The sequence below is a fragment of the Talpa occidentalis genome, unplaced genomic scaffold (assembly GCF_014898055.3).
Source record: "Talpa occidentalis isolate TD23 unplaced genomic scaffold, MPIMG_talOcc4v2.1 talOcc4.11, whole genome shotgun sequence".
In the NCBI taxonomy this organism is placed as follows: domain Eukaryota; kingdom Metazoa; phylum Chordata; class Mammalia; order Eulipotyphla; family Talpidae; genus Talpa; species Talpa occidentalis.
This window is the reverse complement of record NW_023601104.1, coordinates 98139118-98162999: the sequence shown is the minus strand read 5'-3', so window position 1 is coordinate 98162999 and position 23882 is coordinate 98139118. Positions and strand designations below refer to the sequence as shown.

Genomic DNA, 23882 nt, shown 5'->3' with positions numbered 1-23882 from the left:
CTGATCCCAAAATACATTCTTAAACCTACTAAAATCTACTCTTGATTATTATCTTAGAGCTTCTTATAATACAAAAAAAGATGATAATACAAAAGAGAGACTACAATCGTCTTTCTTTTTCATTTCAAAGGGCCAGCAAACAGCAGCGTGCTTGACACCAATATTAAATTTTCTTGCTAAGCCCTGAAAAATTAGTACCTTATGAGAAAAGTTGTACCTTTACACCTGACTAAATATTTCATAAATGCAACACATAGCAAATTCCTCCAGTAGATTCACTGGATTTACAACCATCAGACTATATTAAACTTACAATATCGAGATTTATCACCTATTAAATGGAGTCTCATTTTAGTAATATCTCACATTTGAGCCCTAAGGATCTCAAATACCTCTGACCCTTCACCAGAGCACCCCACCGTAACTCATATGAGGAAATCGAAACCTTCATTGCAATACGGCCGCTGCCTCGTTTGGGGATTAGCTCACCTATGGAGGGAAGGTGGCCCGACCTGGCTGAGCTCCAGGCCGCAGAAAGGCGCCTTGCTCCAGCCCAGCGGGAAAACCCCTAAGAACCAAGGAGCGAGCTGCGGAAGGCCCTGGGTGACCTCTGGCCCGTGGCTCCCAGACATTTGTTCTGGGCAGGGCGCCCTTTCTTCTAACACGATGTTCAGAGAAAGCCCAAGAGGTAGAAATGATGAAAAGGAGGCGCTCTGGTTGGAAGCAGGGAGAGGAGAGGCCCACAGCTCCTGCTCCTTCTTCGGGTGGGCCCTGCAAGCCCGGTGGGGGACCCGCCTCCACTCTCCTGCTTCCTCCCCCACCCACTTCGCATTAGCCCCACCCCTGCGATTCTGATCTTCTTGTGATTCTGGCTAAGATACACTGGTCTGGCTGAACCCCATCTTATGTGTGAAGAACCCAAGGCTGAGAAGGGATGTGGTTTAACCTAGAAAAACAAGAGCCTGCCCTCAGGATACTCGCAAGGGAGTCATGACCCACGTGCAGATGGTAAGCTTGGGTTCAAATGTGAGTTAATTTTGAAGCTTGACAGTGTTTGCTCACCTAACTCCTCAAAAACATTTGGGGCCTTATGGGCAAATTATGTGATGTCTTAGGGCCCTTGGGCCTACCCCCCCCCCCAAGGATGAAGTGGTCTGTGGAAGAAACTGCAGATGTCCATGGACCCGTGGACCAACGATGACTACAGAGACGTTCTGTAAGAACTCCTACTCATCCCTCAGAACCCAGCTCTGGTATCGCCCTTCAGTAAATATTTCCTTAATCCTTTCTTCTACTGTGCCCCTTTCTCCAAGGGGTCCTTACGGTGAGTCCTTTCTCCAAGGGGTCGCTGGGTTGAAACCACATGGTATATGCATAAACCATGTGGTATATGCATATGGTTGTATAAATGGCCCACAATAACTTGAGCCCCCAATGCAGGGTCTGTTTTATTCATTTTCAGGCATATTTTCAGCACCCCTATTTCCACTCACCTGTAACATGGGAATGGCAGTAACACTGAATGTGCTATAACAGTGAGCACCGAGTCTACATTATCTGTCACTATTATCTAAACTTGGCCACCCCACTCCCCCCACCCCCCACCATCTTATTGTCTTCCTAGCAAGCTCCAATCTCTAAAACATCAGGTTTCTATGATTAAGATCTGCCTCCTCACCTGAGACCCTCCCCCCTGGATGTCACCTTCGATGAAGATGCTAGAACTTCCTGGCCAAAACCCATGATCCAGTGTCCTGAGGGGGTCTGCCTCTGGTGGGTGCTGAATCCACACTGGTGGGTGCAGGGATAGCTGATGTGTTGAGTTAAAGAGTCAGAACTTGACCTTGGCTTCCCTATTAAATATTCACAAACTTGATTTTGGTGACACCAAGTATTACCAACTCTGAGTAGATCCCTCAGGCCTATTTCTTCACCACAAAGGTGAAGGGACAGACACAGCCTGGCCCGCTGGGGCTGTCCCGGGGAGGTTCCAGGGCACTAGCGGACTGGATCCTTTCATATCACTGATGCTGGAGGGTTAAAGTCAGAGCACCCTGGGGGCGTGTCTGCGACTTTAGGAATTCCAGATGCCTAGAAATGCCCAGACCACGAGTTGACAGTACCTCCCCTTTGTCAACAAAATTGGTTTTAGTGAGCTTTAGTTCTGGAAAGCCTAGATTTTCTATTTATAAACATAACCTCAAGTTGGAATTCTGGCTTGTCAAGAGGACTGATTCAGCCCTTTATCCAAAATAGGTAAATATAAGTAAAAATAACTAACCACCAAACAAAACCCAAAGCGGCCTGACAGCTCTCGAAAGAAGTTAAATCTCAAATGCACTTTCCCATAAAAGCCACTTCTGTCCCACTGTCTGCCTGCTTTTGGGCCCTGGCTCCGGTGGGGAGGCGAGGCTCTGTGTGTGGAGGCCACTCCGCCATCACCATGCGAGTGTGTGGAACAGCGTGTGAACTGCGGCTGGACACTGGACACCTGGTCAGCCAGACCCGCAGCAAGGCCAGTGTGAGGCTCAGGCTGTGTCCACAGGACAGCGTCTGCCTCAAGACTTGCTCAGCCAGGTCAGCTCCGTGTCAAGTACTTAGCAGTGGCTTAAATATGTTCCGGCCCAAGGAGTATCAGCTTTTGTCAGGGCCCATCTCATTCCCAGAAGGATCTGTAACCGCAATGGGAGGACGATGCTGTGACAGGGTAAGAGGGCGAGTTAGGGGGCTGAGGTGTAAGCCACTGGAGCCAGGACCTCGCCAAACTGACCCAGCGACCAGCCCACTGCAGGACCCCTTCCGGCCCACAGCCACAGGCAGCTGGCCACCTTCACACGTGCTCTTGGGTGGCCCAGGTTCGTGGCGCCCTCGGGGGTGTGGCTGGCTGAGTGCTCAGACACCCCCACAGGGGATGCCTTCAGGTGTGGCCCCGGGACATCAGTACCAGAGACCCGCTGGGAGCCCCTCTGTGGTCCAGAAGTTGGGATTGCAGCCCCCTTGAGTCCCAGCCCATTTGGGCCCAAAAGAGAACTGCCAGCCCCAGGGAGAACCTGCCCAGATTTGCCCAGGCCGAGTGAACCCCAGAAGCCTGTTCCCTCATTAATCTACAGACACCCCTGGAATGCATTCAAGTCTCCATTTCAAAGGCCCTTCACTGAGAGGAGCGAGGTGGTGGTTGGGGTGTCCTGTGAACAAAGAGGATGCTTGAAACAAAGATGGGGGGCACTCGACGTCAGGGTGCAGCTCGTCAAAGACTAAAAACATCAGAGAGCTTTCCAGGTAACGGCACCACGGCACCCCACCCCAGACCTGGGGGGCTTCCACTCTGCAGGGTCACGCCGCCACGTTGGCCAGGCTGCTGGCTTGGGTGTGTCCAGGACACATACTCCAGGCCCAGCTTCGCCTGCTCACTGAGGCAGGGGCCACAATGCCCTGAAGTCACTCTGGAGAAGCCTTACATCGTCACCCGACAGGGCGACCCCGGGCAGGGTAACAGAGTGGCCTCGCCAGGTAAGCCTGGGCCCACAAAGGGCAAGAGGTCAGGCAAGGGAGGCTCCTGTCCAGCCTGGGCCCCGAGGCTTTGTCACCAGCACCCCCTCAAGCACACAGTCCTCCCACGGCCTCCGGGCATGGGTCCAGTGTTTCAGGCTAACGTGAGTTGGGTAAAAGTAATGACGGGTTCCAACCCTGGCTCGCCAGTGAAGACAACCACGAATCTTTCTTCCTCCTTTGGGAAAAAAAAGAGCTACTCGGATTACAGAGAAAACAAAGAAACAAACCCCAGATTGCTGCCTCGGTGGTGGTGAGCCTCCACGTGGTTTCTCCTGAACACAGCACATGTGTGGCTCACACACATCCATTCACTATTCTACTCCCACCGTCCCCTCAGAAGTCACGGCACGTGGAGAACGGATGAATGATGCTTGAACACTCCTCTTGACTTGGGGGGTTCCAGGCGGCCCAGGATCTCACGGTGGGCTCGGCGTCCCTCATGCCCAAGGCCACGTTCTCCGTCCATGCCACTGGTGCCGCAACAGTGGGACCTGCGGCGTGGGACGTACATGAGAACGCTCACTGAATGCAGGGGCTCTGCTTTGTAGAGGCAACGACACAAGGCCGAGGGTGGTGAGGTAAATGCCCACCGGCCCGCTGAGCCGTGGGACCCAGGTGGCCAAGCCCAGTTCTCAACCTGAACCTCAAGGCTCTGCTCCCCTCCAGAAGTAGCCATTTTCCTCACAGCGGTGAGAAGCAAACAGTAACACAGCCCAGACCGGGCGCTGGGGATGGCCCCTCCATAAGCCTCAGCTGTGAAGGGTCCCTCCTGAAACCCTTGAGGCCAAAGTGCTCTGTAAGTCAGAGTTTTTCAAGAACTTTCATGAGGACAAAAAGGCAACCCACAGAATGGGAGAATGTATTTGCAAATCACAAATTCAGTAAGAGCTTGATGTTCAGAATCTCTGTCTAACTTCTAAAACAACGGCCAAAAAACACATCAAAAGTCACTAAAAATGGGCAGTGGGCTTGAACAAAAATTTCTCTGAAGAACATCTACAGATGATCACGTGTAATCGTCCCATGAAGTTTCACATCCTTGATACAAATGAAAGCCAGAGTCAGACAGCACCTCACCCCCGCCGGATAATTATCCCCCCAAATGAAAGCAAGTGCTGGCGAGGCTGTGGAGAGCGTGGGAGGGGGCGGCTTTCCCCAAATCTCTGCGCAGAATGACCGTACGATTCAGCAATTCCGCTTCTCGGTATGGACAACTGAACTCGGGGGTTCGAGCAGATGTGTGTACACCCGTGTTCACAGCGGCTTTGGTCACAACAGCCGGAAGGTGGAAGCCCCCAAATACCTGCCGGCAGACGAATGAGTAAACTACATGTGGCCTCTGTCCAGACATTGGACGGTTATTCAGCCTTAAAAAGGAAACTTGCTTCATTCAACACGGATAACTCTGAAGACTTACGTGAAGTGAGATAAATGAAGGCACACAAAGGACAAAGAGGGTCCGACCCCACTCACATGAAGAGCTAGAACAGTCCATTTAGTGGAGTGGATGCCGGGGCCAGCAGAGGCTGGGGTGTCGGGCCCGACAGGCTGTCTCAGGCTGGGAGGAAGGTGAGTTCTGGAGACCATGGCAGTGACAGCAGCACGGTAAACGGCTGCGGCTTCTGCACACTGTAGCCCCGGGACAGCACAGGACTAAGAGCTGCTGGCGGCTGGCTGGGGAGGAGGCGTGCTCCCACCTGCGCGTGGGGCTTGCGTGCCGCCCAGGCCTCACGGCCCGCAGCTGACCCGTGGGAGCCGGCACCCACCCTCCCGTCTGAAACATGCCTCGTGCTTAGGATTTGCAAAAAGAAAAAAGTCCCACTTCCATCTGGTTTCTTTTCACGCACATCGTGACCTGCAAACCGATACGCTTGGCCGGGCTGCGCTCTCCAGCGGCGGTGCTAGGAGAGGCGGGCCAGGGCGGCAGGAAGGGGCTTTGGCACCACGGCCGCGCCTGAGCCTGAACCAGCAAGAGATTCCTGGGCAGTAACACTCACACGCACGCACGCAGTGCTCACCCACATTCCTCAGGCTTAAAATCCACGTTTTTTCCTCCTTCAATTTGGAAGTCAGGAGGGAACAGGAAGGGATTAATTTTTACAAAGGAAAAGTAAATTTTTCTCTTGTTCTGAGGATGTCTAGTTATCGTGTGCCTACGGCCAAGTCATTTCTCTCTGTGCTCAGTTTACTAGGTTACAGAAAGTCTGGAATCATACAATTCCTTCTTAACCAACAGTATTTTAAGTGTGTCCTGAAAACCTGGTTAGCTGGACATTCTGTCCAGTTGACTCCAGAATAACCAACCTCACTGAAGGAATGTGTCAAATGCACCATAAATAATCTGGGACCTGGAACACATCTGCCAATGTGGCAGTTTCAGAAAAGCACACTGGTATTACTTAAATCTCGAGGAGAGAAAGACAAGCGTTACTGTATCACGCAACGAGAAGTGAAGCAGAACTTGGTAAACAAAATTCTATCATATTGAGATACGCGTTTTCGTATGACTCTGGAATTAAATCATTTTAAAGCTATGTAAGTGTTACCACCCACTTGAACTGAATCAAAACAAAAAAAGGATAAGAGGACACAAAGTGAACAGACCATAACTTTATTGGAGATTTTACTCAGCTACAATTATTACAAAAAAAAAAAACAAAAAAAAACAAAAACCAAATAGCAACAAAAGGTAATCGTGACCATAAGGTGCAGACCGCGGTTCGCAGCCGGCTACTGTGCCAGTGAGTCAGGTCAGGTCCTTGAAAGCAGCCGCCGCGTGGGATGGGCGCTGACTGTCAGCAAACTATTCTGTTAGTTTGACTTGATTTTACTCCTTTTTCCTTTACTCTATTTACAGCAGGAAAGCCAGAAATTTTGCCTCCTGTTCACCTTAGCATTTTTGCTCTGTAACCTGCCGCTACAGAGAATTCTGAGTGCATCTATGAAATTTTAAATGTCGTGGTTGATGTCCAAATAAAAATGAACTAGAAAAAAAGAAACAAGTAATGATTAAAATATATTTACAAGTTATTTTTGAGAGCTCACTTTCACTGCTAGTGGAAAATACAACAGTCTCAATGCAAATAACCTATTATATTACTGCTGGCATCTCCAACAACTTTTAAAACCATTTCAATATTCTTGGCCTTAAACGTATCTTAAAAACTTTGCATGTACAATATAAAATAAAGAAATTTATTTGGAAATAATTAAATTCCTGAAAAGTAATAATCAGCGGTTGAAAAAATATACCCATTTGAACGCAATTAAAATAACCCTATCGGTAACAAACACGACATTTTCTCTCCTGCAGGTCTCAAACACTTGGTAAGGGCTCTAAGGTCATTTCAGATGCCATTTAAAGAAAGACATCAGTGTCTCGGTGTGGTGGCCGGAATTCGGCGCACGAGGATTAGATGCCCCAACAGAGCAAGAAAGGGCGGAATCGACGAGCCGCACGCAGGGCTGAGCGCGAGGGGGTCGGGGAGGCTGCTCGGGTCGCAGGAAGGACCACAGGGCTGGCTGTCTGCTGGGGGGGACTGAACGGACAGAACCCCAGGAGCCTCAAGTCTCTTGCTAGTTAGGAAGGGAAATCTGAATCTTTCTGAGGGCAAGCTATTATTAAGAAAGTAAAAATATTAGTATTTTAAAAGATAATTACAGGCGTGTTAGAGGTCAGTCTAAATTTAATTTCATATAACATAAGAAAAAAAAGAGAAAAACCATAACAAACATTTTTAAAACATAATTAAGAGTTCAGTTAACAAATCTTTGTCATACCTTCACAAACAGTAAAAATGCCACAGACAAAAATGACCTATTTAAGTTGTGCAAGTATGTGACACGTTGCAGGCATAATAATTACCCTTTTCAAATTCGGTAAATCAAAACAGCAGCGAGGTCAAACTACATTTTTTTCTCTCAATTAGGCATATTTTCCTTGAAATGAGGTAAAGCATGGTACCAAGTGCAATGCTTCTCTCCGCTACGTGAACAGAACAGAGGGCCCGGCTGGCCGACCGCAGCAGTCAGGCCTGCCGGGCGTGTCAGAGAAGGAACAACACTTACAGGGAAGGCGCGGCCAGCCGACCACCCAGTCCCCTCGCGGGGTGTCTGTGGCTGCCGCGCCAGTCCTGCCACTGGCACCTCCTGCCAGTAGGTTACCGTCAGGCTCACGATGCAGCCACAGAAAGAGAGGACACACACATTGTAAAGGGGGACAACACAGTGATTTCTTTTCCCCTTAACCGGTGGACGCAGGACATTCCAGCAAACTAAACTGGGGGGCATCTTACAGCATGAAAATTCAGCAGCACAAAAGCATTCATAACCACTTCATGTGTCTAACTCAGTCTCCGTAACTCAGTACCAGGGGGTCACAGAATGCTTCCAAGTGTGAGTCACAAATCGAAATCAGCTATTTTTCTCGAACAACAAAGGTGAAATAGCTCGAGTTCGCTGTTGATAAAGCATTTTGGATGGCAGCAGGAAAGCTGAACCCCTGAGAATGGATGACCTAAGCAGATCCAAGCCTGAACCCTTTTTAGTATTAACAAAAAATACTCTTCTTATGGTTACAAAATATATTGAGGCATTTTTCTCCCAATGGGAATTATAACTGTGAAACTATCAGATTTTGGTGCCAGGAGGCAAGAGAACCCCTTAACACTGGGATTAGTGCATTAGACAAAATGTGAAGTCCTAAGCTCCTGGCTTCAGGTAGTTTATAAATTAGCAAGAGACCTGTGATGTAACTTTACCACAAATCAGCCCCAGCAGTAAAATTCACATCAGCCTTTTTATCTGTACACCTTTATCATTAAATAACTCAAGAATTACTTGATTTTAATTTGCCAGGAGGTCTTATAGAGAGGCTTTTTAAACAACTAAATAGAAACCTAAGGTTCCAGAATATTTTACAAATGAGTCTACCCAAGTTGATTTGCTCACAAACTCATTCAATCATCTAGATCTCAATTTACGTCCCAGACTGGAGACAACAGATCAGGTGGAGAAGCTTCACACCACTCACTCGGGTCTCCTGAGACAGCAGAGCTGACTGTTTTCTGCGTGCACATGAGCGGAGGTGTTTCTCCGGGGGTGGGTGGTGCAGATAAAGTAGGAAGTACAGTATTCGACTGCAACTTAAGTAAATGCAGCTTGGCATGAAGCATCAGGTACAGAAAAATGTGTGGGAAAACCTTAGACACCTCTGCTCAGCTTTCTTAAATTTCAAGCATAATTAATGGGGCAAATTGCAGCAAACCTCTACTGGTATGCTGGTGAGAGCGCAAGACTGACCCACAGCTTTAAAAAAGGTAAATTAAGAGGTATTATAGTTACAGTGCAAAAAAAAAAAAAATTAAAATTTCAAGCATAATACATAAACATAGCACCAAACAGGGAAAAATGCATGCAAAAGAAAAGAAAAACTGAGGTATTTAAGTGAAGAGTGCCCACAAGTCTAATTAAAGAAACTTAGGCAAATGCCTAAAAATGTCTTTTGCTTTCTTTTCCAAAGATGGAAATAATGAGCTTTTAATCATTTACCTAAATTAATGACCTAAATCACAGATGTATCAAAATTACGGCAGTTTGTTGCAAACGTTAAACTTCCACGGCATGACGGCAGCGTGGCGGGCGGGAGGCGTGCCACGTGGCAGGAGTACAGAGGACACGAGCGAGAGGACTCAGGACGTAAGACAACTAGGGGTCAAGGTGCTGTTTGCGTCTTTCAATAATAACCAATCAATTATAAAATCTGCAGCATATTTTAGGTGTGATATGTCTTAAGTTTATTTTGTAAGAGCAAAGCCTACAGGGCAAAATCATCTGCCACAAACATCTCCATCAGTGGACCTACCTAGTAGGAGGGCTTTAGTAAAATTGGGTATTTCGCCAAAGATCATTTTTTATTACGGTGTTTAAAAAAATCCAGACTACACATCCTGGTTTTCAAAATGCCTTCAGTACACACGACAGAAAAGCTAACAGGATCCTGTAACAAGTTACAACTGAACTAGTGAGCTGTAAATATCACGCCGTCCGAACATCTAAATGCATGCTAAAATGAAGGAAGTGTGAGATCGTTTTTCCCAGAAGATCAGAAATAAAAGAATTTCCATGAACATTTGACTTTTAAGGCAAGACCCTTTTTTATGCAAGACTATGTGGTGTGAGAAAACTAAAGCTTGATTCAACAGCAGGCCAGCCGATGTTAATTAAAAATCTGTCCCTCGCTTACTAAGCCTGCGCAGAAGTGGCTGGAAACATTTTACACAATGAACATGGGGAGAAGCGACAACACTGGCACACTTGTCTCCAACACCATCTCTGCTCAGCTACGGCCCAGTGGGACTGGCACCGCTGCCCAGACCTCGTGAAGCGCGTGCCCGTGGGACTCCAGGGGTCATCTGAGGAGCAAGCTCCTTGGCCTCTTAACACTGAGCAAAGCTGGCAGAAATTAAAATAAAACAAAAACAAAACCTGTCAATAATTATTTTGAACACTTGCTAAATGTCATCATTAAAGCACTCTTGTGATTTAAACAAAGCAGAAGTGAGGAAAGAAGACAAGATTGTGTTTGCGCAAAAAACTAAAACTACAATTAGTTCCAAGATTTATACATGTGTTAAATGCTTTATTCTGTCATCTATCTTGTTATCAACTTTAAATGCTGCCTTCATTCCACTCACACTTAGTTTTAAATCATCTTTTCAATTTAAGTATTTTCCCCCTTAATTCTGCCTTTTTTTCTTTCTTTCTTTCTTTTTTTAAATTTTGAAAGGGGTTTCAGCTGCTGGGAACCTGAGGTTGATTAGCTTTGAGGCTTCGTAGGGCTCTTCTTGCGGCTGCAGATTTGGCGATCCTGTAACTCCGGCCAACACCTTTAAACTTCCCCTTCCCTACCACTTCCACCGTGACTCTGACCTTGCCATCGTAAGTTCTCTCAGCTGGGCTGTAAGAAAGCCAAACAACTCGAGTTAGAAGTCAGAGTGTTTATTATTATTGTCGATCAGCGTGGAGCATGTGCACTCGGCCGAGAGGCCACGTCGCAGCAGACACCACACAAAGGAAACTTAGCGCACAGACAACAGACAGCCCGGCTGCAGACAGACAGCTGCCGGCTCTCCTTGCATTCAACATTACATTAGGAAAATAGAAAGCGAAGTCAAACAGGCCAGAGATGGAAGCCTCATGCATGCCGCAGGGGAAGTGTTTCTCGGGAGCCTTGCTTTATGGCTTCGTTGAGAACTTCCCTGCCTTATTTTATGTGAGCTTTTTTTCCACGCACATTCTTACTTACCTAAATTTGGCAGTTTCTGGCTCCATTTCAAGCAACTCTCGCACAGGAGAACGAGGCACGTTTGCAGAAAACTTTTCTGTAATTGAAATGAAAGGACAATGTGAATAAATCCTTGACGTTCTTCTAATTTTGATTTTGCTCCTTGCGAGGGGCAGCAGTACCTATCAGCGGCCGCATCATGGGGTAGTACACCTGCCAAACCTTCTCCAGCGACATCCCGCTGTCCATGTAGATGGCACCAGCAAGCGACTCAAAAATGTCCCCCATGGCCTTTGGAACTTCAATATCCTCTTCTTTCTCTTCGTCCTCCTCAGATCTCCTGAGCTGTCAGAGAAGAGAAGGGACTCGTAAGCGGAAGGGCCAGTGTGAACGGCAGAGCCTTAGCGTCATGCCTGCCCACCGTCACAGGTCTGCACAAAATCATCTCTTTGGGGAAAAAAAACAAGGTTTTTCAAACTACTTGGAAAAAACTCCCACCCACTTAGTGTTCCATATACCCTGCCACAAAGGAAAAAGGTTACTTTTAAATAAAGACAAAAACAACCTTGACACAAAATTAGAAATAGAGGTAGAGTCAACAGAAATAAAAAGCTTTTCGAAAAAATTCACCCATTCTGGAAGAGCTGCACACCGAACAGCTCCGACAGCGCTGGCAAGGCTGTGCTCGGCCTTGGGGGGGTGGGGGTGGGGGTGTAAATGGCCACTTTTACAGCAGGGAAACGTCTTTTTGGAAAATATTTTCCTCCAAGCTCCCTTATGTTTGTTCAATATAATAAAATCCTTGACACATAGTAGGTATTCAGATCGACAGACTAAGAACTTCCACATGTATCAAAGCCTTTGAAACCTTCCTAACTGCTTGCTGCCAGGTCCCCTCTCCCGGGACTTACCTTAAGGGGCAACTGGATGCACCAGTGCCTATCACGTCTGTGTTCGTTCAACTCCCAGCTGAAAACCGCAAGGCAACACGGCCACAAAGGACTGTTTAAGGCCCACACCCTGGTCATGTGCAGCTGCGAGTGTTGCTACAGCCAGCCACCTCACCAGCCGCGTCTGCTGTGCACCATCGTCCACCCCACACGCATGCGTGGCTATGCTCACCAGCAACGACCCATCCTGAGATGTTAATTTTAGTAATTTCTAAGGTAGTGTATTTGCATAAATTCAATTTTCTTTTTGCTTATTTGCATTTTCTAAAATAAACACAAATTACTTATGAAAAAAAATAGACAAGGGATCAGTAATTTCTAAATAGACTGTTCAGCACCCTGTTTGCACTCTACGTAATCATCTAAAAAGCTGACCGCTGGGGAAACAAGAACTTTCAGAGCTCATGGTTTTGAGGTAGAAGGGAATTCTAAAATGTATCAAGTTTAATTCTATTTCTTTTTTTAAACAGATGAGATGGCGAAGGCCCAGAGAGGTGGAGAGACTTTCTCAAGGCCAAACCTAAGTCAGCAAAGACAACACACCTTTCTGGCCAGCTTTTGTGCCTCCAGTGCCTGTGCTCACACATGTAAGGAAGCAGCAGGCACAGGCCCAGCACGTCCTACTGTCAGTAAGAGAGAACTAAACCTGAGTTTAGCGGATTCTTCAAATTCTGAGCTTAAATGCACACTGCGCTCACCTCAGATCACTAATCTCAGTACAAAGAGAAGACAGAGGTGAGAGCGGGGAGCAAGGACGATGCCCCTGATGTCCTCATGGGGTTGTGCAGCTCACAGGCGCCCACACTTGGCCCTGTGGCTGTGCCCCAACACCTCCACCCACAACTTTCCTCACAGAAAGTCACTGCTCCCAGCCATGGCTTGGTGCCATTTTAAAAAAGTATGAATCAAAGAGTAAACAATTAAAAACAGTTGCCAGAATTATGAATAAACTCCTTGACTCCTAATGAGACATCTCCAAAATTGGGAAAAACAGAGGAATGAAAAGGGCAGAGTCAGCACTGAGAGGGCTCTCCTGAGCACACAGGTCCACAGGGGGATGTGAGTAAGGGTTAGCAGAGACTGGAAAGATCCATGCAGCATCTTTCCCTACAAAACTTCAAGATAGCTCACAAACACATTAGAATCAGTTCCAGCTTCACAGAACTTCTGGCTGAACTTAACCTCTCAAATTCCATTGTTTAAAAATCTAGAGGTTTCGTTTTATTTTATTTTTTTTAAAGATTTATTTATTTATACAAGCACTGGGTACAGTCAGAAGCGCGGGAGGGCGAGAGAATTCACCAGAGTCAGAGCGGAGAGCAGAGCAGGTAGACTGACGAAGCACACTGCTGAGGGGAGCAGCGGGTGGCAGGAGAGGTCTCCGCCATTTGGGACCCTCACCTGGTGGCCGGGGATCGAACCAGCGCTGCAGAGGCTGCGGGCAGCTTTGCAACCCAGAGCTCAACCGCTGTGCCAACAGGGAGGCCCTAGAGGTTTCGTTTTAAATGAGATTTTCTCTAAGTAAAAGTAGAATACACATTTGTGATGCTTACCTGAGTTATCACTAGCAAATGGTCCGTTTTAAACAGAAGGAAGGAATAAGCCACACTGGGTGTCTTTCAGGGCCATGCTCCTCTGGCATGCCCACAGCAGACGCGTGGCCTGGAAGGGACAGGAGCTGAAAGTCCAGCTCCTCTCTTCACTTGAATGACCACCGTGGAGCCGCCGTGGGATCCAATTATAAAAGGCCTGCCTGACGACCGCAAGCCATGCCCTGCCCTCCCCAGGGAACGTCCATCCAGCGCACTGGGTACCACAGCCCTAGTCTTCAGCTGTCCCTTTGGACAGCTATGCAGTCAGAACTCTGAACCGTACAGAAGCCTAGAGCTGGAGGCTTAAACACTGAATTCAACACGTTTTTAAGCAGCACCAACCTCAGAATCCATTCCTTGCATTTCGTTCTTCTCAAGCTGAAACTGCACAAAGTCGTCGATGACATGGAAGAGCTCTGGAGAAACTGCTTTGAAGTACTTGTGGTAGTCGTACTTCACAGCCAAGGACGCAAAAATGGTGTTGTTGACCAGAGCAGACCGCAGGTCAGTCAGGACCCCTGGGGAGTGCTGCCGCGGGTCTTCATAAAGGTGCTTGGTTATGAGGTAGTCCAGAATTGCATCTCCCAGGAATTCTAAGCGCTGGTAACAATCTGAGGAGGATCCCAAATGGAGCCATGAGTTGTGCAAAACCAGTTACACTATTTCCACATAAATAATGAATAAAGGCCTGATTCTCAGGCCCACTTGAGAGAATTATTTGGGTTCATTTTCATATATAGGCTTCAATGACAAAATTATTTAGCATATCATACCCGGTGGAGTTTCTGGAAATAAATTTTAATGGCAAAGTGAGCACATGTCATATATAATCTGGGGTCAAAAATCTTTAAGTGGCCAAAGACTAATGCTTGTGAAGAAGCCAACATTCCCCAAGCACTATCATTATCACAGAAGCCTTTTCCTTTGGCCCATGCTGGCCAGGCAGTGGCTGGGGCACAATTCCGCAGCTGCCTTCACACGGTATCACTTCAGGGAGCCAGACACCCCCAACCCAGCACACGCCCCTTTGAACGCACAAGCTTTGCTCCCCGCACTGGGCAGCACCTCCCTCACGTTGCAATGCAAGCAAGGGGCGGGTGCCCCTCCACGCCACCCCTGGGTGCTGTTACCCGAGATGACAGCATAAGAAGACCTTCTTCTCAACTTGAATTAGAAATGCGGAATTTGACATAGACCAAGAGACTGAGAAAGAAGAGTGACGGAGGTTAGCAAAGACCTGAGGCAAAAATGGTCAGTTGTCAAAATGAGGAAGTTCTCAGTGCTGAGCAGCGCCTGTTTCCTCAAGATGATTAAAGAGAAGTCATTCAACCAAGGAAACTGAGGCAGGTCAGACGAAGGGCCGCATGCCAGCCTCCCAGGGAGCCGAGGGCAGGTCCTGGCGGCAGGCACCGGCCTCCTCCCCTACTGGGGTGCAGGAGAAGCCACGCCTCCTGGCCTCCCACAAAGGAAATTGCTTTTAGTTTCAACCAGATTTTTTCTAGTCCAGAGTCAGGTATTTTTACTTTTCGGTTCTATATTTTTCTGATACTAACCTACATCGTTTTTCTTATATAAATTTTACTCTTTTGGTATCCTGGATTCAAGCACCCTCACTGCTCGTATGGGAAAAAGTATAGACACTTTCTCTGTGTCACCAGTGGATGCTGATTTTGGATTTAGGCACTGACTCGCTTCCCTTCTACCCTAATGGAGCGGGAGGCCTTTAAATAAAGGAGGAAAAGACACAGAACAGAGTGCAAAGTACAGGATGACAACAGCTGCAGGACAAGGTTGATGGAACCACCCCCCAAAATAAGTTCCTTTTAATCTAGTCACCTTTTAAATTGAAAAGGCTTTAAACGGGAGAAGGGGCTTATGTTCAGGAAGAATGAGAACGTGAGATGGAAACACATCCTGCATGCATGAATACATCAGGAACCGAGAGCAGCATCGCATCAGTGGGGCCGGAGAAAATGGGAGAATAACACACCGGAATATTAAACCTCCAACCTCTGTAACTAAGCAGCATATAAAGTGACCCACATGCAATACCCCAATTATCAAATTTAAGGAACAGTACTTGCTCCCCAAAAGATGGGAATAAAGCCTTCTTTCATTTTTCTTTGGCTTCCTCCCCCTACCATGCATGTTCAGCACAAAGCACAGATCATCTTGCACAGGCCAAAACAATGCAATTAACACAGGCCACATTTGCAGAGAAGGGACGCGACGAGGGCTCCTTACCAGTAACCGTGTTGTAGTGGTAGGAGGCGTGTGTGAACGCCTGCAGAAGGTAAGCCTTATTCTTGAATCTGTAGTCGATTTTCTTCTCAAAATTTTCAAAACCTGATATAAGGTGATTCAGTGTTTTATCTGCATCCGGATGATCAAACATACATCTCGGCGGAATCTTCAAACAGCCATATTCCAGGTCCTTCAACACAGAGGCGCGAGCGCTGGTAACGGAGGCGGCAGCACCGCTCCCTGAAAGGTTCTTTTGTTGGCTGTGCAAAGTCTCCCTGGCAGGGCACGCAGCCTTTTCGCGATCAGTCCTTTTAATCACAGGGAGCACCTTCAGCCCCAAGGAACAGAGGAAAAGCTGAGCAGCCCGCTCGCCGCAGCTGGTCAGGTAGCAGCCCAGCAGGGCCTCCACGCAGTCGGCAATGCTCTTGTCTGCGATGCACTGCTCGGTGTGCAGGTCGTAAGAGATGGACTGTTTCCCTGTGTCAACACCACAGTTTTCTTCTGATGGATTCCAGAACCCCACCACAAAGTCGTCCTCTTCCACAGCTTTGCTAGGATCCAGATAGCACATTGCATCCCAAGAGCTATAGTCAAAATCCTCAAAGTCTGATGAAAATGGCATACTACCCAAGGGGGATTTTTTAGGCATTTTCCATTCGTATGCAGAATCAGTGGTCGAAAAAGGAGAAAGCGAAATTTTCTTGACGAACGCGCCGGATCCCATCAACATGTTGTCTATGAACTTGATGTGCTCCTGGTCGTACTCCAGGAGATCGTCCTCCTCGTCGGGGTCCTCCTTGGGGGCCCGCCACAGCAGGGCCTCCTCCTCCTCCTCCTCCTCCTCCTCCTCCTCCAAGTCGTCCTCCAGCTTGCCGTTAGCCAGCATGCAGTCTTTTGTCTGCAACGAGGGGGCATGGGAAGGAGGGGAGACAAGGCTGCTGTTTTTAAAAGGGTTTGAAACTCAATAAAAGCAAGGGTTATGGATAATTTCAAATGACAACCACAAATACTAAAAGGCAACTTTAAAATCATAGCCATTTGTTTTCAATTAACATAAAATAAGTTATTTAATCATATAAACAAAGTAAAACATGTTCTTTGAATGTTCATTTTCTAAGTTATAAAATGACCTTTATCCAGTATGACGTTTGCAGTTAAGGACTTTGTACGTGGATGTAAAGTCAGAATCAATGTCGGCAGCCCGAGCCCTGCCTGCCCAGAGCACCTCATGCGGGCGCCAGGGAGCACCCCCAGCCGAGCGCTGGGCTCGTCAGTCTCGCTGACAAAGTTTTAAAATGCTGTTAAAAGATTTTCAGATTTAATAGAATCAAATTCCAGATGTGAAAAAATTTATCTTCGTGATTCTGAGTATAATAACAAAACAGATAAAATAATTTTTACATCTCTATAACTAAAAAATATACAACAGGGTTTCATGATAAAGTTTTTGTTCCTATTTCCACTTCAAATCAAAGTCCATTTTGCCGCAATGCAAAACTAAACTGCTCTGCTTGAAAACTAAAAGTGATCACCTAACTATGGATTTGAGAAATTATGCTTCCTCCCTGCCGCCCCCATAAGCTACAGGAATCAGGGTAACAGATTACAGCATACCTGGCAAAAACAAAAGAAAATGTAAACTAACATGAAACACAACAATGCCACTTCTGTCAGAAGATCCTTGCTAATTCCAATTTTGGGGGCAAAAGCTTATTTGTGAATGACAACCTTAATAATGCACTAGGATTCAGTAACGGAGTGACATTTTTTTTGCAATGCTAGAACGATGCCAAATTTCTGTTACCTGATTTAAAAAAAAAAAAAAGCCACAAAAACAAGACTTGACTTTGTGAGAAAAGGAGGGAGAGCGTGCTTCAATTTTGATAGTGACACCTTTGCAGAGTATTCTGACAAAAAAAGCCTTCCAACTTTCTGTCAAGCATTTTTATAATACTGCAACTATTTCATTTTAAGCCAGACGCAAAAGAGATGCAAACGGTGTATTTATGTGGAAAGAAATAAGTACAGTGAGTCCAGTTACAAGTCTATCCTATAGTCCTTTACGTGGTTTTTAATTAAAGTTGATAAAACTTTTTCAAGAATTAGGAAGAACCCCCCCCCCTCACCCCCGCCAGAAAGCAGTAGCAGACCTTTAGAAACTATTTCCTGTTAAAAACCTGTGTTTTTCCAAGGTCAATGAAGTATTATTGACTATCATTTGGTCCTTGAGAAAGAAAAAGCCAAATCGCTATTGAAGAAGAAATCAAACTGAAAGGTTAAGAAAAAAATCTAAGCCTTTCTACAGCTTTCGTGCCGTGCTCCCATGCGCTAAGGCTGGCTGAGCATAGCTACGCTGTGTGGTCTCAGGCAAAAGTCCTTTCATGCCTCTGGGTTTCAGTTTCTTTATCTGCCGGAACAGTGAGAACGTAGCTCACGAAATGATTTTCGAGGGCATTTCCAGCTCTTTAAAAAAAAACTGACCAACATCAAACTTTTTTTCTTACAGCTCAAGTCCACCTTCTAGGTCCTCACCCCCTTCCACGTTCACAGGCAAAGGCTCCACTGAAATCGGTTTGCTGAGTGGCAGGAGGCTGAGCAGTGGGGGAATGGAACAAGAGCATAGTCTTTCCAATATCATGTAAGGGCTTATTTCAATAAGTGTGAATTATTATGTGAAAATATTAACAGTATTTTTAATGTAGTCCAAGAACCGAAGTGCCAGGTCATCTGAAATGTTAAGGAAAATAAGAACTTTGTGTTCTAGAAAAATTTTTTTAAAATCACAAGGGCATGCCACTGTCACCTTTATGCTAATTTTTCTTCTTTTTTTTTTAAAGAGCCAACAACATTATGAAACAGTATTCACAAGGCAAAATAGTTGCTATTGAAATGTTTTTCATAGCAATGCAATATTTTATCTGAAGTTCTCGAAATCTACATATTTTCCTCTAAGTTTCGACCTATTTCTAAATGAATAACAGCTGTAATTTTTCTAACCCAACTTGCATTAAAATATTGTCTTAATGCTTTTCCAGATAAGTTCAATTTCTGTAATAAGGCAAACACTGCCTGCGTTCAAGACAGAGAGGCAGCCGAAAGCTGCACGAGCCAGCTAAGAAACAGCTAAGAAGTCAGGACGACCCCACAGAGCCCGCTGCCTGGAGACGCCAAGGCAGAAACTGGGCCCCGTGTTCCTGAAAAACGGCGTGAAGAAGTGTGTTCAGAACATACAAGCCATGAGAGAATCTCACAGTTGTTCTAGAGGGAAATGAAGTCATAAGGAGCCAGTTTATCATAAATGCAAAATAACTGCCCAGCAAGTGAAACTGCCCGAGAGGGAGCTCTGACTTGGGAAGAGCCGGGGGTTTTTCCAGCCGGCACCCTGAGGCCGGCAAGGCCCTCCCCGGTGCCCTCTGGTGGCCTTCGGGACAAGACGGCCCCGCAGCAGCAGCTTCTGCGCAGGTCCTCCTCGGCCCGCCACAAGGCATAAACTATTTCCAGAAAAACGTGTCCTCTGTGTGAAGATCTTTCCTTTAGGTCACAAGAGGAGAAATAATCCCAACTGAGAAAGTCCTCAGCTGCGAAAGCAAGACTGTATTCAAATTACTCATTTCACAGACAGGCTGGAGGTCACAGGTCACTGAACAGTCGTTTTACTGAACACGGCTAAGAAACTATGAACACACCAATACGTGACAGTGAAGTGAAACGTTACAGGGCTTTCCTTTTGAAGACACAACATCAGATACTTACTCTTCTGCCTTTGGGAAAGGAAAATAATAAAAAGCATCCTCCCTCAAAATTGGACTATTTCTAAATTCAATTAAAAGATCGTTTTCAGAGGAAATAATTCAAGATATCAAATATCTACTCCATTATAAATATAATCAGGGAAAAGAAACAAAAAAATTAGTGGAACAAAATTCTCCCTCTCACCAAAAATCAAATCCTTCCAGTGACCAAAAACTTACCATTTCATCTTTTTCCCATTTATCTGTGTTACTTTTGTCTTGATTTACTATATAACCAGGAGGAAGCCAATTCACAGGGGGATCAAATATTGACACCACCATGCGGCTGGGCAGTCCCTTCTTTTTTCCAAGCCGATATAGATTACAGTTGCTGACCTTTAGTGGAAAAAATTTATGAGACACTTATCCATAAATGCTGACGGCTGGAATTCACACAAGGCATTTTAACATCGTCTCAGCTAAATGTTCTTCACATTAATACGACTGTCATCAGTTACAAGGACTGTATAGTTTTTCTATCTAGTCACAACAGAAAAAAATATTAAAATTCCACGTATTTCTATATCCTTTAATGTAGCTAGATAAATACTGCAGAGTATAAAATGCAAATTGGAAAATCTCAAGTTATAGAACCATGCAAATACCATATAAACTGAGAAGAAACAGTTTAGACAGTGGAAGCTTTTCAAAGCACAACAGGATGATGTAATATGCAAATGAGTCATTGGAACTGTCAGAACAGAAAAGAATCCCTCTATAAAGCCTAGATGTCACAACAGGCTCAAGGAAAGATGGTGGGTTGGTGCCATAAAGGCCAGATAGAAAGTGAAAATTGTCAGTGAACAGTTAAAATAATTTTATAACACTAGAATCTAAGCCATAAATACGAATTCAATTACACTGTTTTCTCAAACATTTATCCCTTTGTTTTGGATAACATTTCATTTTGTTCAACCATTTTAAAATAGAGCAAAGGTAACAACTTCATGCTAATGGGCATCGGTAAGACAGCACCACCTCCGCCTGCTCTTCCCAAGGCTCCCATCCCCCGGGAGTTGTGCATTTCCATCTGGTTCTCACTTGATCTAGAACGGCCACTGTCGTTTTCTAAAAATCAGGGCCCTTTATTTATTTAAGTACTTCACAAGCCCCTTTTTGTGGAACTCAGTGCACTGAGGACCTGCCCGGCGGCCCCAGAGCAGTCTGCGGGCCAGAGCAGCCGTCCAGCAGGTGCAAGACAGGGAGGGAGTCTCCACAGCCCACTCCCCTGAGAGAAAGGCCTGAGGGCTCCATAAACGCTGGTTCCCCTCTCCACACTAGGAGAATGAACGCCACATCACAGAGGCCAACAAGAGGATGAGATGCGACAGGGACTCAGTGGGAGGGAAATCACAAAGTCAGCAGAAATGGTCGGTGAATGGCAAAGGAAGAACTAACTGCAAGAGGATTCAAGAGGACTCAAGAGGCACATAGTGGGCCAGGCAGAATCCACCAGCAGAGCCAGAGGCGCCTGAGAGGGGGCAACATTGGATGTGTGAGCGGGTGTCCAGACGCAGAAGAGTGTGGACAGTGGCCTGGTGAGGACACAGACACATGGGGTGGGAGCACCTGGCACGGGCCTTCACAGGGGATGACAATTGTTTCTGAAGGAAATAAGGAGGCAAAGCTTTCTGAGCAAATGGATGAATTTTGGAAATACCATTTTTTTCTTACCTGCACACAAGAGTATACAATTCTATACAATTGTATACAAGAGTACACGATTCCTTCATACTCAGTCACAGCAGCTGGTATCTTCTTCCTGCAGCAAGCCGCCCCCTGGAACCTCACTTGTTCTCAGAGCTTCAATTACCACTCCTGTGGAAACCACTCCCCAAAACCGCACCTAAGTCCCAGCTTCTCAATTCTCGGAATATTTCACTGAACATTCCCCTTCATAGCCCATGTCTACAGTGCCATGTGCCTCATCACCAGGGTCGCCTGAGTCCCCAGCCTGCCTGCTAGCCATGGCTGCCTCCCCAGTCTCTGGCTCCCGCAGGTACTCACAGGCAGCGGAGCAGGGAAGGGTATGGGCTCCAGCCTCAGACTCGCTCCTGAGCCCCGGGCCAGCTACAGGGCCTTACACCAGCTCATCACATCTACGAAATGAGAAGAGGCTATCTACCTCTCAGGGGCTCACCAAGAAGGTTCCATGAGAGGTCTGTAAGATGCTAGGCTAAATGGGCTGTCTGGCATGCTAGGGCAGTGTCAGAGGGAGGGCAGTTAATGGTGAGAGCAAGGTCTCTAAAGCCAGACTGTCTGGGCCCTGCCACATACTTGTCATGTGATTTGGGCAGGCTAACCACTCCGGTCAGTATCCTCACTTACAAAATGGGGACAATAGAAGTAGTCACAACTACATATAATAAATAGATGTGTACAGGATTAGGAGGAGAAATAAGTAGGTAACTAATGCAAGACGACGAGACTAGCTTGGGGCTAGAGTAAGCGCTTTTGGAGGTGTTGGCCAGAATTACTTTCCCTGAAGTGCTGCTCACGTCAGTCCTCCTTGTCAAGAATTCTAGATCTACCCCCATTTTCTCTTTAAGCTTACACCTCTTCAAAGGCCCAACTAGTCACTCAGCTTTGTTCGGTTTTGCTTTTCAACTCATGCTGCCTGTTGCTACCAGAGAGACCCCGTGAAACCTCCACTTGACTTGCACCGCCAGTCCCTGCTCAGAGGCCCTTCACAGCACCTGTCTATCAAAAACAGGCGCAAACACTAGTGCAGCCGGGAGATCTCCCACAGGGCAGATGCGCAGACCTGCCGTTTCATGTTCTCTCAGACACTCCTACTGGCGACAGCTGCCAACGTCTGCGTCACTGTTCACTTCCTGTGCTGGTAGCCCGCGTGAGCACTGTCCCTCCCCCATGGCTCCCTCCTCTCAGGGCCTCCTGAGCTCTCCATCAAGCAGGTGCGTGTAGCCTGTGATGGCTCTGCTGCCCTAAATCAGTCACACACGAAGTTGAAGAGAGCAGCCCCCCTTAGGGTCCCGCACAGCTGCCTAGAATTCCAGGCTCAGTGGCTTGAGGTGAATGGTGTACGTCGGCGTCACCGAGGAGTGAGGCCAGAGGCGTGGGGTGGGAAGAGTGAGGCGAAGCTACTCCTCTCCCCTTGCCTGACCTTGAAGACCAGCTCCTCCACAAAAGACCCTCTTCAGCCATGCTTTTCCACCTCGTCGGCCAAAATCAATGTGCAACTCAACCGAGGCACAAGCTGCCTGCACAGCCCGGAGTATTCTGTGCATGCCCATCAGGACGTAGGAGGCACACAAACTTAAGAGTTTTATTTGAATGGAATTTCTATTGGGTAATAGGGCACACAGAAATCTGCCACCCCCAAGCCCGAATGCCTCATCAGTTCTCACTGATTCAACCAGAATCAAGTCAACTCCCAGCAGTGACCTCAGCAGCGCCTCTCAGGTGCAGCAGTCCCTGCAGGTAACACATTCTTCAGTCTCTGAAATTACCTGATTTCCTCTGATTTCATCCTTCTGCGGGTACAAAGTGTGCCCTAAGCCACTTTTAGGCACAATGAAGTACTCTGAGCGAAATGAAAGAATCGCTTACCTTTTTGCTTCTCATGTATGAAAGGCGGCCCTCGTGAGCATCAGGGTAAGTGCAAAACAGGTAGGTGGTGATGGCGTGCTTCAGAAAGGAGTCACCAAGCATTTCGAGCCGCTCCAGGTTAAATCCATCACTAGCATTGGAAAGGGTCAAAGCCTGAAGAATAAGTCCAGGGTTTGGGCCAAGAGTCCTCGAGGAGTCCCAAGCAGAAGGGCTCTGACCAGCGTCCATCCCGCCCTCGGATGCTCTGACCAGCCCTGCAGGGCCAGGCGTGGCGGCCACCGTGGGACTTCCATCTGAGGTAGATTTGTGAGCATTTCCATCTAGGTGTTTATTACTCAGTAGAGTACATTCATCGCTGGGCTTGGGCTGGTTCTCATAATTGTGTAAATTCTGAATGGGATATGAGGTAGTTGGTTGTACAGGTATTTCCTGCTTGTAGTAATTCAGCTGATTTCCTTGGCAAAAGTCTCTGTTAACTAAATCATAACTGCCATTGGCAAGATTTTTATTGTAAGAAAGACCATTAATTGCTGTAAGATCTGTGGGAACTGCCCCCTGGGGCTCACCAGGGGGCTCGGTGAGGAGCGTTCTGCGGCTCACAGACATCCGGTCATGGTTCTCGAGGGAGGAGGCTCGATTAGCACCTTGATGTGCAGCATTTTCAGGGCCTACAATTGTGCTGTGCTTACAGTAATTATCACTGTCAGCTGACGAGGAGTTAGCAGTTGAGATGAAAGATTTGCTGTCGATAGATTTTTTCCACCCAAAGTCTAAGTTAGGGTACCTGCAAAGACATTGTTATGCTTTTCATCAGATGCTTCAAAAGGCTGAGCAACTTGAATTACAGCAAGAGCAACTTGAATTACAAAGAAAAAGAGGAGCCCTAGAAACATACTCC

At 46.7% G+C, this 23882-nt stretch overlaps 1 protein-coding gene across 4 annotated transcripts in view; it reads right to left on the bottom strand.

Annotated features, from left to right (window-relative positions):
- Nucleotides 1–10316: 10316 nt before the first annotated feature.
- The window catches only part of DICER1 (dicer 1, ribonuclease III), a 67889-nt gene continuing 54323 nt past the window's right edge, over nucleotides 10317–23882 (bottom strand). For all 4 annotated transcript variants that reach the window (XM_037503969.2, XM_037503971.1, XM_037503968.1 and 1 more), the window contains 7 exons: nucleotides 22985–23768; nucleotides 19595–19750; nucleotides 15624–16521; nucleotides 13722–13990; nucleotides 11020–11182; nucleotides 10859–10934; nucleotides 10317–10510 (listed from right to left, as the gene is read on the bottom strand). In XM_037503969.2, the coding sequence (XP_037359866.1) occupies nucleotides 10345–10510; nucleotides 10859–10934; nucleotides 11020–11182; nucleotides 13722–13990; nucleotides 15624–16521; nucleotides 19595–19750; nucleotides 22985–23768 (2512 nt within the window). In that variant the 3' untranslated portion in view covers nucleotides 10317–10344. The remainder of the gene's footprint in view (nucleotides 10511–10858; nucleotides 10935–11019; nucleotides 11183–13721; nucleotides 13991–15623; nucleotides 16522–19594; nucleotides 19751–22984; nucleotides 23769–23882) is intronic.